At 52.7% G+C, this 14716-nt stretch overlaps 1 protein-coding gene across 1 annotated transcript in view; it reads left to right on the top strand.

Annotated features, from left to right (window-relative positions):
* The window catches only part of plekhh1 (pleckstrin homology, MyTH4 and FERM domain containing H1), a 338941-nt gene that overhangs the window by 38978 nt on the left and 285247 nt on the right, over positions 1 to 14716 (top strand). Inside the window, exon 3 of the mRNA XM_086003678.1 lies at positions 7377 to 7439. Within this exon, the coding sequence (XP_085859804.1) occupies positions 7377 to 7439 (63 nt within the window). The remainder of the gene's footprint in view (positions 1 to 7376; positions 7440 to 14716) is intronic.

Here is a 14716-nt window from a genome sequence, read left to right as displayed (position 1 = left end):
ATATTTATCTCTCAGCCAACATAACAAAAACAGATTATCTGGTCATTATCATATTGCTGTTTGTGGGAGCTTGCTGTGCTCAAATTGGCTGCCACGTTTCCCACATTACAACAGTGACTACACTCCAAAGAGTACTTCATTGGCTGTAAAGCGCTTTGAGACGTCCGGTGGTCGTGAAAGGCGGTATATCAATGCAAGTCTTATTCTTTTCTCCTTTCCTATTTTCCTTCTTTTTTCTTCCTCCTTTCCTTCCTTCCTCCCTCCCTACTCATTTGCTTTTTTCTTTGTTCTTTATTCGTTGCACCTTGTCCAGCACAGGATGAATTTGGGCCCCGACTTGCATGTCCAAGTTGAGCAGATGCTCCAGCTGCGACCAGCCCTAGCTCCTGTTTTGCAGGCCACGTTGGCAGAGAGGCAGGTCATACCCAGCCCTGGTACTCTGCAACGCAGCACAAAGTAACTGAGGAGAAAGATTCTATTCAGCCTGCAGTCGTCACGGTGCCGGCGTCTAATTAATGGGGGGGGGGTGGTGAGGATCCCGAATGGATCGGCAGCCTGTCATTGTCGGCCTTTCATTCTGAAATCCCTGCCGGAAAAACCTCATCCTGCCCTTCCCTTTAATTATCCAGATCCACCATGTCAAATGCAATGATGGTGCGTTTCGAATTTCCAGCCTACAGCTCTTGGACAGGCTGTGTAGTAGCAAAAATAAAAACAGAAAAGGCTGGAAAAACGCACAGCAGGTCAGGCAGCAGTAGAGTCGCCAACTCTGGTCGGACGTATCCCGAGAGGTTTCGTCACGTGACCTCCTGCCTCCACCTGCCACGCCGCCACACTCTCGCCATTGGTCGCTCAACACCTCCATCCTCACTACGGCCAATTGGCAAGCAAACAAACTCTTCGTTACCTGATTGGCTGATTCCTCACTCTCAGTCAAACAGCCTTCCCTCCCCCCATCTCCAAGATTTTTATAACTAATAAACAAAAGTATTCAAAGAAAATTTTAAAAGAAACCAATTTGGTTTTTAAGGACCCAACGATTTTTCTCCTGGGCTGCTCATAGCAGTGACCAAGAGATTAATCTTTATTTCCCAGAGACTCCAGGTCAATCCTAGAGTGTTGGCAACCCTAGGGAGAGAGAGAGAGAGAGAGAGAGAGAGAAACTGATTAATGTTTCAGGTCGATGACCTTTCATCAGAATTGGAAGAAGTTAGAGATTTAAGCAAGTACAGTACAGAGCCAGGGAAAGGGAGCGGTGGGGGGACGGGGCACGGAGGGCGGGGGGAGGAAAGAATAAAAGGGAAGGTCTGCGATGGGGTGGCGGGCAGGAGTGATGAAAGGACAGAAGGGCTGATGGTACAAGGCAAGAGGAGGTGATAATGGGACAAGCGCGCAAACAAAAGATCCAGAGGAGGTGTAAATGGTTACAGAATGTCAAAGAGAAAATGGGTGATACAGATAAAGTGATATAGAAACAAAAATTGCTGGAAGTACTCAGCAGGTCAGGCAGCATCTGTGGAGAGAGAAACAGAGTTAACGTTTCAGGTCGATGACCCTTCGTCAGTTCTGTTCTGTTTCTTTCTATTTCAGATTTCCAGCATCTGCAGTATTTTGCTTTTGTACAGATAAAGTGATGTTGCTCTGCCATTCTCTCTCCTCCACCTCCCCCCGCCCCCCCAAAAGCTCATTCCAGACCTCCCCACACTCCCCAAAGGTTCTTTGTATGTTACTGTTAGCGCCGGGAAAGCAGTGCTCAGAGACCAACCGCTTGCGGCCTTACAACCCTCCGAGACCTCTGCGCTCCTCCAATTCCGGCCTCTTGCGCATCCCCGATTTCAATCGCTCCACCATTGGCGGCTGTACCTTCCGCTGCCTCGGCCCTAAGCTCTGGAATTCCCTCCCTAACCTTCTCTGCTGCTCCACCTCTCTCTCCTCCTTTAAGACACTCCTTAAAATCTGCCTCTTTGACCAAGCTTGTGACCATCTGCCCTAAAATTTCCTTATGTGCTCAGTGTCAAATTTTGTTTCATGTGCAGCGCCTTGGGACGTTTTACTACTTTAAAGGCGCTATATAAATACAAGTTGTTGTTGTTTTTGGGTCCACTGTAGGGTCAAAGAGGAAAGAAAGAACTTGCATTTATACAATGCCTTTCACAACCTCAGGACGTCCCAAAGCACATCATTTAGGGTGACAATTCAGTGCAGTACTAAGGGAGTGCTATACTGTTGGAGGTGCCATCTTTCGGATGAGAAATTAAACCAAGTCTGCTCTCTCAGGTGGACATAAAAGATCCCAGGGCACTATTTCAAGGAAGAGCAGGTGAGTTCTCTCCAGTGTCCTGGCCAATATTTATCCCTCAACCAACATCACTAAAAAAATCACATATTATCTGATTATCACGCTGCTGTTTGTGGGAGCTTGCTGTGCGCAAATTGGCTGCTGCGTTTCCCACATTACAACAGTGACTACACTTCAAAACAACTTCATTGGCTGTAAAGCGCTTTGGGATGTTCTGAGGTTGTGAAAGGCGCTATAGAAATGCAAGTCTTTCTTTCATTCTTTCTTTGCCTCTCCGCCTCTCTACCTCCCCTCCTTCAAGACGCTCCTTAAAACCTATCAGTTTGGTCAAACATTTGTTCACTTGTACTAATATCTCCTTATGCGGCTCGGTGTCAAATTTTGTTTGATTACGCTCCTGTGAAGGTCCTCGGGACGTTTTACTACGTTAAAGGGGCTGTATAAATACAAGTTGTTGTTGGTTGATAACGGGATCCTTTGAGGAACACCGTCTCAGTGGAATGAGTGATTTTGGGTGGCAGTGGTGAGGGAGGGAAGGGTCAAGAAGTTGAAAAGGGGAAAAGACAGAGTCTGGATGAGGAGATTTGCCAAGGCCTCGGCTCGTATGACTTGAGACAAATTAGGCTCCCTATGAGGCGTTGGGTCCATTCAGTGAAACAAATTGGAGTTGTAAATTCTCCTGCCTGGACGCTGTTAACTCAAAGAGATCATGTTTCTTGAAGGACCCGGGGTCAAGAGGAGTATCTGGCAAGTTGAGAAAGGAATCGTACCTGTTGTGACTCTGCCCAAAATTCAATTTTCTGAGCCTTTCTTTTATATCTTTCTCCCTTTCCTCCCGCTTCCCTCTGCAGTTTGGGAGTCACTAGCTGTCCCTTTCCGTGCGGTCTGGTGCTCCCTTGGTATTGTCCAATGCCAGTCTTTCCCAAATGGGGCGAGTTGGCAGTCTACCACAACAACTTGCATTTATATAGTGCCTCTAATGTAGTAAAATGTCTCAAGACGCTTCACAGGAGCGATTATCAAACAAAGTTTGACGCCAAAAATTTGACACCGAGTATTATAAGGCAATATTAGGGCAGGTGACCAAAAGCTTGTTCAAAGAGGTATGTTTTAAGGAGCGTCTTAAAGGAAGGAAGAGAGGTAGAGAGGCGGGGTAGTTTAGGGAGGGAATTCCAGAGCTTAGGGCCGAGGCAGTTGAAGGCACGGCCGCCAATAGTGGAGCGAAGGGAGTGGGGGGGCGGGGGAAGAGACCAGAGTTTGATAACACAGAGTTCTCGGAGGGTTGTAGCGTTTTCAGAGATAGGGAGGGGCGCGGTCATGGAGGGATCTAAACATTGCTGGACCAAGAGCCAATGTAGGTCGGCGAGTACAGGGGTGACAAATTACAACAATGTCATTCTCGAGAGACGAGCAGTAGATCCTGGAGTTAATTACCTTGCCCACTGCTTGCCTAACCCCCATCTAAAATCATTCCCGGGGGACAGGTAACCACGGGATGGGAATGGTGACCGAGTCTGTGCCCCTGCCATTCTGCAGCATGGTGCAGTACGAGTCTGGGGTAGGGACAGCCAGAGAAGTAAAGCCCATCTGCTGCCTGGGGTTTCCAACCCTCCGAGATTGCCCTGGAGTCTCCAGGAGTGAAAGACCACGCCCCAGGACAGTGCTGCGAGCAAACCCGGGAGAAAAATCACAGAGACATTAAAAAAACTGTTTAAAAAAAAAATTCTTTGAAGATTTTTGTTCACTCGTTATAAAAATATTGGACCTGGGGTGCGGGGAGAATCATGTGCACTTTGCGATTGGCTGGGGAAGGCGGGGCGCAGCGAGGTTGGGCGACCAATGGCGGGTGTGTGGGGTGGGGCGGTTGGAGGCAGGAGGTCATATAGTGAAGGCTCCAAGCGTTGGCAATCCTACAGTTGCCTGAAACAAAACCCTGATAGATACCAGATATGGCTCCGCCCCACTGGATGGTGGAAGGGGATTCGCTACGTAGGTGAAGGGGTTTTGCTTCAATGGGCAAAGCAACAGTTATGCCAATGGTACAACGTTGGGCAGTGCTGTGGGAGGTTCTGGGGAGGGGTAGCATCTCCTCTGTGCACCAGGTGCAGTGAGAGCATGAGACTATTCATTCTTTTATGATTCACTCTAGCTAACACCTTGCCCAAGCAAACCTGGCCTGGAACAATTTGATCGGGTAGTATGGAAGTTACAGGTGACTTTATATTGCACCAGAACCAGACTCGTGCCAGTGGTGACAGCTTGTGATGGGTCTTGCCCTGCTGGTAGCCCTTGAAAGTAAACGTGCCCCAGGGTCACATGCAGAATGCAACTGCTCAGAGTTTAACAGTATGTACTGTATAGTTGGGTTAATATCGTGGAGTTTTGCTTGATGTTCTTTAGGAAGGAAGGAAGGAGGTGCTTTTTGATGTCTTCTAGTGCTTTAAAGGGACACTGGGGACCACTTTAAAGGGACACTGGGGACCATTTTAAAGGGACACTGGGGGCCATTTTAAAGGGACACTGGGGGCCATTTAAAAAGGACACGGGGGGCCATTTAAAAAGGACACTGGGGGCCATTTTAAAGGGACACTGGGGGCCATTTAAAAAGGACACGGGGGGCCATTTAAAAAGGACACTGGGGGCTATTTTAAAGGGACTGCAGGGAATGGATGTTTGGGAGTTGTACCAGAGGTACTTTTGAAGCATACACCGGGAGCTCGCGGCATCTGTAGGGCCTGTGCCCCAGTAAAGAGTCAACTCCTTCGAGAAAGGAGGAAAGAAAAGAGAGGGGTGGAAAATGAGCAGAAAAAGGAGTAAATTTTCCAATTGGGGTGCAGAGCTGGGGTTTGACTTAACAGCTAGTGTAATTCTGGGCCCAAAGGCTTGTGAGTTGACATCTGGGATTTTAATTGAGATGCTCAACCTTTTCCTAAAACAGATGGGGAGGTACTTGAGCAGCCTGGGGAAGGGGCTCATGTTGCTAAGTCTTCCCCCATTTACCACATAATCCCTCCCACCACTCACCCGGAACTCCGCAGGCTTCAAAGGCCCGAGTCTGTAGAGAGGCCGATTCCAGGACTGGTCTGTGCCTTTTACAACTTTCTTGCAAGATGCCCGAATTCAATAGGGGGTGGGGGGGAAAAAAAATGTTGGTCCAGACAAGCTGTGTAATTGTTTAACGCACATCAAACAGGTGATTTATGAAACCCTAGACTTTCCAGCTTACTCTCTGTCTGGTGTGTGTGTGTTTCCTTTTAAAGTGAATCCCTGTAAAAGATTTCAACTGTTTCCCCTCCACCCCAAACATATTTTGGATCAAAGCCTTGGGCTCCACTCTACAATTACACACCAGCTGTAAACAGGGAGCTTTATTTATAGCAAATAGCCTTCTCCTGGGGAAAGATCGCTGCGTTAAACTGAGATTAAAAGAAAAAAATTGTCTTTCTACAGCGCCTTTCATGATCTCAGGACATCCTAAAGCGCTTTACAGCCCATGAAGTACTTTTGAAGTGTAGTCGCTGTTGTAATGTAGGAAACGCAGCAGCCAATTTGTGCACAGCAAGCTCCCACAAACAGCAATGTGATAATGACCAGATAATCTGTTTTAGTGATGTTGATTGAGGGATAAATATTGACCAGGAGAACAGCAAATACTCGCATTTTATATAGCACCTTTCACGTAGTAAAATGTCCCAAGGTGCTTCACAGGGGCCTTATGGCACCAAGCCACATAAGGCAATATTACGACAGGAGGTAGGTTTTAAGGAGCGTCGTAAAGGAGGAGGAGGTTAAGGGAGGGAATTCCAGAGCTGAGGAGAACTGTGCAGCATTCCACTGAAGTGTCAGCTTGGACATTTGTGCTCAAGTCTCTGGAGTGATGCGTGAACCCATGACCTTCTAACTCCGAGGTGAGAGTGCTACCAACTGAGCCACAGCTGAGACTTATGGAAGTAGAGAGAGAGAGAGCGAGCGAGCGACTGGTACCAAACAGAAGTAAGCACAGAGAATGAATGATACAGCACAGAAGGAGGCCATTCGGCCCATCGTGCCTGTGCCGTATAAGCAAAATCAAGAAAGTATTTGCATGTAGCCTTCAATGCCCATTACACGTGACTGAAATCCTACCGCCATTCTATACAAACAATTGCAGCAGTTTCAGACTCTGGAACTTTCTTTTTTGCAGTGTGGAATTGGTTGCCAGGGAGACCTGGAGCATTAAATATCCTCTGGCGGTAGTGTATGTCTCCGGGAGACTCGCTGCTTCATGTCAGACGGTGTGTGTCTTTAACTTCTAAAACACACTTTACCCCAGGTGGGTTCAGGGAGGGTGGGTGGCAGGGACAGTTAGAAATTCACCCACTGCAAGAGAACACAGGCCCAGACTATTCCAACTCCTAGGCCTCGTCACCATGGCACTGCCGGCCTCTGGAAAATTGGCATGAAGCTAGGTGTGTAGGGAAGGGTTTTTTTTTGGGAGGGCCTCGTGGGAGGAGAGGGAGGGGGAGTCCAGGGAATGGGAGGCCTAAACTTTCCTTGTGGGGCCTACTTTCTCGGTCCTCCTGGCCCCACGAAGGAAAGTTTAAAAAAATAAACATACCTGTTTGGTCCCCTTCAGCCTCCCAGCAGGTCCCGACTCTCTTCAGCCCAGCTGAACAGTGGCTTCCCTGCTCAGGCCCAGAGTTAAAATCGCAGTCAAGGCCCAATTATGTCATCAGATCCCACCTTGCATATTTAAAGAAGGGCCCCGGTGGCTTTGGGTGGACGACTTAGCTGCCTGTCTGGGCGCCTGGGTAAAAATCGTGGTCGGCGGGATCTGGGCAGCTCGCGGGCGGGTAAGCAACCCATACGATTTTATCTACCCGCTCGCCCAGTTCCTGCCAGGTGGGTAGGGTTAAAATTGATCCTAGCATGTTGGAGAGAGGTCCAAGATCTCTGTGTTGAATGAGAAAGCTCTGGTATCCCTGTCATCCCCAGGAGAGCTTCATTGATGCCAGGAGCACCGTGCTGAGTAAGGGTCTTTCTTCCTGTCAGTACTCCATGGACGTTGCATAATCCTTGCCTTCTGTCCTCCTTACAGATGCAGGAGCTAGAACAAAGAGTGATTGAGGCTGACCAGCGGGCAGACAACGCAGAGAAACAGGTACTAGGCCTTCTACATACAACAGAGGAAGCGACTGTTTAATTCTATGAAGCGTCTCTCCTTAGTATGTACAGCACTACCCTAGCAATACATTCTCAATAGCAAACTGGAATAGGAATCCTGTCTAACAGTTGCCCTCCCTCGGCCCAGGGCACTAAAGGCAATTGGAGCTGTCCTCACTGTCGAACACCTGAGATCAGGTCATTCAGCACTGACCAGGTATTGAACCTGTCTGCTACCCTGATCTGTACGCTCGACATTGCACCATTCAGTCACAAAGCCATGGGGGAGCTTTTCTAATGTATGTTCAAGCACATTGGGTGGGAATAGGGTTGCCAACCCTCCTGGATTTCCCTGGAGTCTCCAGGAATGAAAGAAGAATCTCCCGGACACTTGCTGTGAGCAAACCCAGGAGAGAAATCATAGAGGTGTTTAAAAACAATAGTGTTTTATTTTCTTTGAACACTTTAGTATAATTAGTTATAAAAATATTGGACACGGGTGAGGGGAAAGGATGGACTGACTATCAAGAATCGTGCAATCGGGTAATGAAGAGTTAATTCACTTTTTGATTGGTGGAGGAAGGCGTTGCACTGTGAGGGTGGATGTGTCGGGCGACCAATGGTGGGAGCGTGGGGGCGGGGCAGTTCGAGGCGAGAGGTCATGTGATGAAACCTCCAGGAACACGGTCCAATCAGAGTAGGCGACCCGAGGTGGGGAGTGAAAAACTTTACGGAACCTTCTTCAGGACGCTGATGATTTTGGGTAGACTCCGGGATGAGGTGGAAGCCTGTCGGACCAAATCTCTTACTTCACGCTTCCTTATGTGCGTAAAAGCTTGAGCCGCCTTCTCTTCACTGAGTGTAAGAGAGAGAGAGCACATTCTATCTGCGTGTCTCTAGCATGATATTTTCAACACGTTCGAGAATACTCAATCACAGTTATCTTTGTGAGTCATTCACCCAGGGGATAACCTTTGGCGTTTGGACGAACTCATTGAAATTCTCCCACCTTGTCTCCTCGTAGAATCATCGAATATTACTGCACAGAAGGAGACCATTTGGCCCAATGTGCCTGTGCCAGCTCTTTGAATCAGCTATTCCAGTTACTCCATTCCCGCCCCTGCTCTTTCCCCATAGATTGCTTTCCTTTTGCAAGTACGTATCCAAATCCCTTTTGAAAGTTTCTATTGAATCTGCTTCCACCCCACTTTCAGGGAGTGTATTCCAGATCATCTCAAGTCGCTGCATTAAAAAACAATTCTCCTCATCTCCCACCCTCCCCCAACACCTTTTTTGTGGTTTGCGAGTTCATTCCAGTGAGATTCACAGTTTGGTGATCTGGGATCGAACTGACTTCCCCCTTCTCCCCCGCCGCCATCCTTCCAATCTCACTCCCTAATCCAGGGCACTGAAGGTGACGGTGGCACCTCAGCCATTGTCCAGCCGAGATCAGCTAACTCGGCACAGACCAGGGGCGGACCCTTGGAATACTTTTGGCCCCGATGCTTTCAGTTGCGCACTGGGGCACTGTATCTCCAAATCTGTTGGTGACCTGTTTGTTAGAGTGCTGCCCGTAACCTAACTCGCACCAAGCCCTGTTCACCCAACAACCCTGGCTCCCGGTCCAGCAACACCGCAATTTTAAAATTCTCTTCCTTGTGTTCAAATCCCTCCATAGCCTCTCCCCTCCCTATCTATGCAACCGCTTCCAGTCTTACAACCAAATTTTCAGTGTCAATGTTTGTCTGATGGTGTTGATGGTGGTTTGTTCGTGTGAATGTTGATAGTGAGGGTGTCGATGGTGAGGGTGTTGATGGTGAGGGTGTCGACGGTGCGGGTGTCGACGGTGAGGGTGTCGACGGTGAGGGTGTCGACGGTGCGGGTGTCGACGGTGCGGGTGTCGACGGTGCGGGTGTCGACGGTGAGGGTGTCGACGGTGAGGGTGTCGACGGTGAGGGTGTCGACGGTGAGGGTGTCGACGGTGAGGGTGTCGACGGTGAGGGTGTCGACGGTGAGGGTGTCGACGGTGCTGGTGTCGACGGTGCGGGTGTCGCCGGTGAGGGTGTCGCCGGTGAGGGTGTCGCCGGTGAGGGTGTCGACGGTGCGGGTGTCGACGGTGAGGGTGTCGACGGTGAGGGTGTCGACGGTGCTGGTGTCGACGGTGCTGGTGTCGACGGTGCGGGTGTCGACGGTGCGGGTGTCGACGGTGCTGGTGTCGACGGTGAGGGTGTCGACTGTGAGGGTGTCGACTGTGAGGGTGTCGACTGTGAGGGTGTCGACTGTGAGGGTGTCGACTGTGAGGGTGTCGACGGTGAGGGTGTCGACGGTGAGGGTGTCGACGGTGAGGGTGTCGACGGTGAGGGTGTCGACGGTGAGGGTGTCGATGGTGGTGTTGATGGTGAGTGTGTTGATGGTGAGGGTGCTGATGCTGTTGGTGTCGATGGTGAGGGTGTCGATGGTGAGGGTGTCGATGGTGAGGGTGTCGATGGAGAGGGTGTCGATGGAGAGGGTGTCGATGGAGAGGGTGTCGGTGGTGCGGGTGTCGGTGGTGCGGGTGTCGGTGGTGCGGGTGTCGGTGACGCGGGTGTCGGTGGCGCGGGTGTCGGTGGCGCGGGTGTCGGTGGCGCGGGTGTCGGTGGCGCGGGTGTTGGTGGCGCGGGTGTTGGTGGTGCGGGTGTTGGTGGTGGTGTTTATGGTGGTGGTGTTGCTGGTGTGGGTGTTGCTGGTGTGGGTGTTGATTGTGGTGGTGTTGATGGTGGTGGTGTTGATGGTGCGGGTGTTGATTTTGCGGGTGTAGATAGAAACATAGAAACATAGAAGATAGGAGCAGGAGTAGGCCATTCGGCCCTTCGAGCCTGCTCCGCCATTCAACGAGATCATGGCTGATCATCCAAACCCTAGCACCCGGTCTCTACACCGACAGCCATCCCACACAAGCCCTATCCCCGTAACCCCATGTATTTAATCCCCCCTAACACTAAGGGCCAATTTCTTTTATCATGGCCAATCAACCTGCGGGTGCGGGTGTTGATGGAGCGGGTGTTGATGGTGCGGGTGTTGATGGTGCGGGTGTTGATGCGGGTGTTGATGGTGAGGGTGTTGATGGTGAGGTTGTTGGTGGTGTGGGTGTTGATGGTGGTGGTGTTGTTGGTGCTGGTGTTGATGGTGGTGGTGTTGGTGCTGGTGTTGATGGTGGTGGTGTTGGTGGTGGTGTTGATGGTGGTGGTGTTGGTGGTGGTGGTGTTGATGGTGGTGGTGGTGTTGATGGTGAGGGTGTTGGTGGTGTGGGTGTTGATGGTGAGGGTGTTGATGCTGGTGGTGGTGGTGTTGATGGTGTGGGTGTCGACGGTGCTGGTGTCGACGGTGCGGGTGTCGACGGTGCGGGTGTCGACGGTGAGGGTGTCGACGGTGCGGGTGTCGACGGTGAGGGTGTCGACGGTGAGGGTGTCGACGGTGAGGGTGTCGACGGTGAGGGTGTCGATGGTGGTGTTGATGGTGAGGGTGCTGATGCTGTTGGTGTCGATGGTGAGGGTGTCGATGGAGAGGGTGTCGATGGAGAGGGTGTCGATGGAGAGGGTGTCGATGGTGTGGGTGTCGATGGTGGTGTTGATGGTGAGGGTGTTGATGCTGGTGGTGGTGGTGTTGATGGTGCGGGTGTTGGTGGTGCGGGTGTTGGTGGTGCGGGTGTTGGTGGTGCGGGTGTTGGTGGTGCGGGTGTTGACGGTGAGGGTGTCGACGGTGAGGGTGTCGACGGTGAGGGTGTCGACGGTGAGGGTGTCGACGGTGAGGGTGTCGACGGTGAGGGTGCCGACGGTGAGGGTGCCGACGGGGAGGGTGTCGACGGGGAGGGTGTCGACAGTGGTGTTGATGGAGAGTGTGTTGATGGAGAGTGTGTTGATGGTGAGGGTGCTGATGGTGTTGGTGTTGATGGTGCAGGTGTCGATGGTGTTGCTGGTGAGGGTGTTGATGGTGAGGGTGTTGATGGTGAGGGTGTTGATGGTGAGGGTGTTGAATGTGAGGGTGTTGATGGTGAGGGTGTTGATGGTGTGGGTGTTGATGGTGAGGGTGTTGATGGTGAGGGTGTTGATGGTGAGGGTGTTGAATGTGAGGGTGTTGATGGTGAGGGTGTTGATGGTGAGGGTGTTGATGGTGAGGGTGTTGATGGTGTGGGTGTCGATGGTGAGTCTGTCGATGGTGGTGGTGTTGGTTGTGGTGGTGGTGGTGGTGGTGTTGATGGTGTGGGTGTTGATGGTGGTGATGTTGATAGTGTGGGTGTTGCTGGTGCGGGTGTTGCTGGTGCGGGTGTTGCTGGTGCGGGCGTTGCTGGTGCGGGTGTTGATGGTGCGGATGTTGATGTTGTGAGTGTTGATGGTGAGGGTCTTGATGGTGAGGGTCTTGATGGGGGCGGTGTCGATGGTGAGTGTGTCAGTGGTGAGGGTGTCGATGGTGAGGGTGTCGGTGGTGAGGGTGTCGGTGGTGAGGGTGTCGGTGGTGAGGGTGTCGGTGGTGAGGGTGTCGGTGGTGAGGCTGTCGGTGGTGAGGCTGTCGGTGGTGAGGCTGTCGGTGGTGAGGCTGTCGGTGGTGAGGCTGTCGGTGGTGAGGCTGTCGGTGGTGAGGGTGTCGGTGGTGAGGGTGTCGGTGGTGAGGGTGTCGGTGGTGAGGGTGTCGATGGTGAGGGTGTCGATGGTGAGGGTGTCGATGGTGGTGTCGATGGTGTGGGTGTCGATGGTGAGGGTGTCGATGGTGAGGGTGTCGGTGGTGGTGTTGGTGGTGAGGGTGTTGATGGTGAGGGTGTTGATGGTGAGGGTGTTGATGTTGGTGGGTCGATGGTGAGGGTGTCGGTGGTGAGGGTGTCGGTGGTGAGGGTGTCGGTGGTGAGGGTGTCGGTGGTGAGGGTGTCGGTGGTGAGGGTGTCGGTGGTGAGGGTGTCGGTGGTGAGGGTGTCGGTGGTGAGGGTGTCGGTGGTGAGGGTGTCGATGGTGAGGGTGTCGTTGGTGGTGTCGATGGTGGTGGTGTTGGTGGTAAGGGTGTTGATGGTGAGGGTGTTGATGGTGAGGGTGTTGATGTTGGTGGGTCGATGGTGAGGGTGTCGGTGGTGAGGGTGTCGGTGGTGAGGGTGTCGGTGGTGAGGGTGTCGGTGGTGAGGGTGTCGGTGGTGAGGGTGTCGGTGGTGAGGGTGTCGGTGGTGAGGGTGTCGATGGTGAGGGTGTCGTTGGTGGTGTCGATGGTGGTGGTGTCGATGGTGAGGGTGGTGAGGGCGTTGATGGTGAGGGCTTCGATGGTGAGGTCGTCGATGGTGAGGTCGTCGATGGTGAGGTCGTCGATGGTGAGGGCGTCGATGGTGTGGGCGGCGATGCTGTGGGCGTTGATGGTGACGGCGTCGATGGTGAGGGCGGCGATGGTGAGGGCTTCGATGGTGAGGTTGTCGATGGTGAGGGCGTCGATGGTGAGGGCGTCGATGGTGTGGGCGTCGATGCTGTGGGCGTCGATGGTGAGGGCGTCGATGGTGAGGGCGTCGATGGTGAGGGCGTCGATGGTGAAGGCTTCGATGGTGAGGGCGTCGAGGGTGAGGGCGTCGAGGGTGAGGGCGTCGATGGTGAGGGCGTCGATGGTGAGGGCGTCGATGGTGAGGGCGTCGATGGTGAGGGTGTTGATGGAGAGGTTTGTAGTGTCCGGGTATCAATAATACTCGGACTGCAGGAGAACAATAAAACAGGTATTTACTGAACAGAGGAGAACTCAAGACTGACGTACAGAAGCCTGCTATGGCTTCATATACAGGGGTGGTCACTGCCGGTACTGCAGTATAGAATCAGTTCTTCTCTTAAAGGTACATACACAGCAAGGTTGTTCATGGTGCGGGTGTTGATGGTGAGGGTGTTGATGGTGCGGGTGTCGATGGTGCTGGTGTCGATGGTGCTGGTGTCGGTGGTGCTGGTGTCGGTGGTGCGGGTGTCGGTGGTGCGGGTGTCGGTGGTGCGGGTGTCGGTGGTGCGGGTGTCGGTGGTGCGGGTGTCGGTGGTGCGGGTGTCGGTGGTGCGGGTGTCGGTGGTGCGGGTGTCGACGGTGCGGGTGTCGACGGTGCGGGTGTCGACGGTGCGGGTGTCGACGGTGCGGGTGTCGACGGTGCGGGTGTCGACGGTGAGGGTGTCGACGGTGAGGCTGTCGACGGTGAGGGTGTCGATGGTGCTGTTGATGGTGAGTGTGTTGGTGAGGGTGCTGATGGTGTTGGTGCTGATGGTGTTGGTGTCGATGGTGAGGGTGTCGATGGAGAGGGTGTCGATGGTGTGGGTGTCGATGGTGGTGTTGATGGTGAGGCTGTTGATGGTGAGACTGTTGATGGTGAGACTGTTGATGGTGAGACTGTTGATGGTGAGGCTGTTGATCGTGAGGCTGTTAATGGTGGTGGTGTTGATGGTGGGGGTGTTGATGGTGGGGGTGTTGATGGTGGGGGTGTTGCTGGTGCGGGTGTTGCTGTTGCGGGTGTTGATGGAGCGGGTGTTGATGGAGCGGGTGTTGATGGAGCGGGTGTTGATGGAGCGGGTGTTGATGGAGCGGGTGTTGATGGTGCGGGTGTTGATGGAGCGGGTGTTGATGGAGCGGGTGTTGATGGAGCGGGTGTTGATGGTGCGGGTGTTGATGGTGCGGGTGTTGATGGTGCGGGTGTTGCTGGTGAGGGTATTGCTGGTGAGGTTGTTGGTGGTGTGGGTGTTGATGGTGGTGGTGTCGATGGTGGTGGTGTCGGTGGTGGTGGTGTCGGTTGTGGTGGTGTTGGTTGTGGTGGTGTTGGTGGTGTGGGTGTTGGTGGTGTGGGTGTTGATGGTGGTTGTGTTGATGTTGTGGGTGTCGATGGTGAGGGTGTCGATGGTGAGGGTGTCGGTGGTGAGGGTGTCGGTGGTGAGGGTGTCGATGGTGTGGGTGCCGATGGTGAGGGTGCCAACGGTGAGGGTTTTGATGGTGAGGGTGTTGATGGTGAGGTTTGTAGTGTCCGGGTATCAATAATACTCGGACTGCAGGAGAACAATACAGAAGCCTGCTATGGCTTTATATACAGGGGTGGTCACTGCCGGTACTGCAGTATAGAATCAGTTCTTCTTTTAAAGGTACATACACAGCAAGGTTGTTCATGGTGCGGGTGTTGATGGTGCGGGTGTTGATGGTGCGGGTGTTGATGGTGCGGGTGTTGGTGGTGCGGGTGTTGATGGTGGTGGTGTTGATGGTGTTGGTGTTGATGGTGGTGGTGTTGATGGTGTGGTGTTGATGGTGGAGGTGTTG

The sequence above is a fragment of the Somniosus microcephalus genome, chromosome 12, assembly GCF_052327205.1.
Source record: "Somniosus microcephalus isolate GS21.2 chromosome 12, FLI_Smic_1.0, whole genome shotgun sequence".
Taxonomy (NCBI): Eukaryota; Metazoa; Chordata; class Chondrichthyes; order Squaliformes; family Somniosidae; genus Somniosus; species Somniosus microcephalus.
Note: the sequence above shows the minus strand (reverse complement) of the source record. Positions and strands in the feature narration are given on the sequence as shown.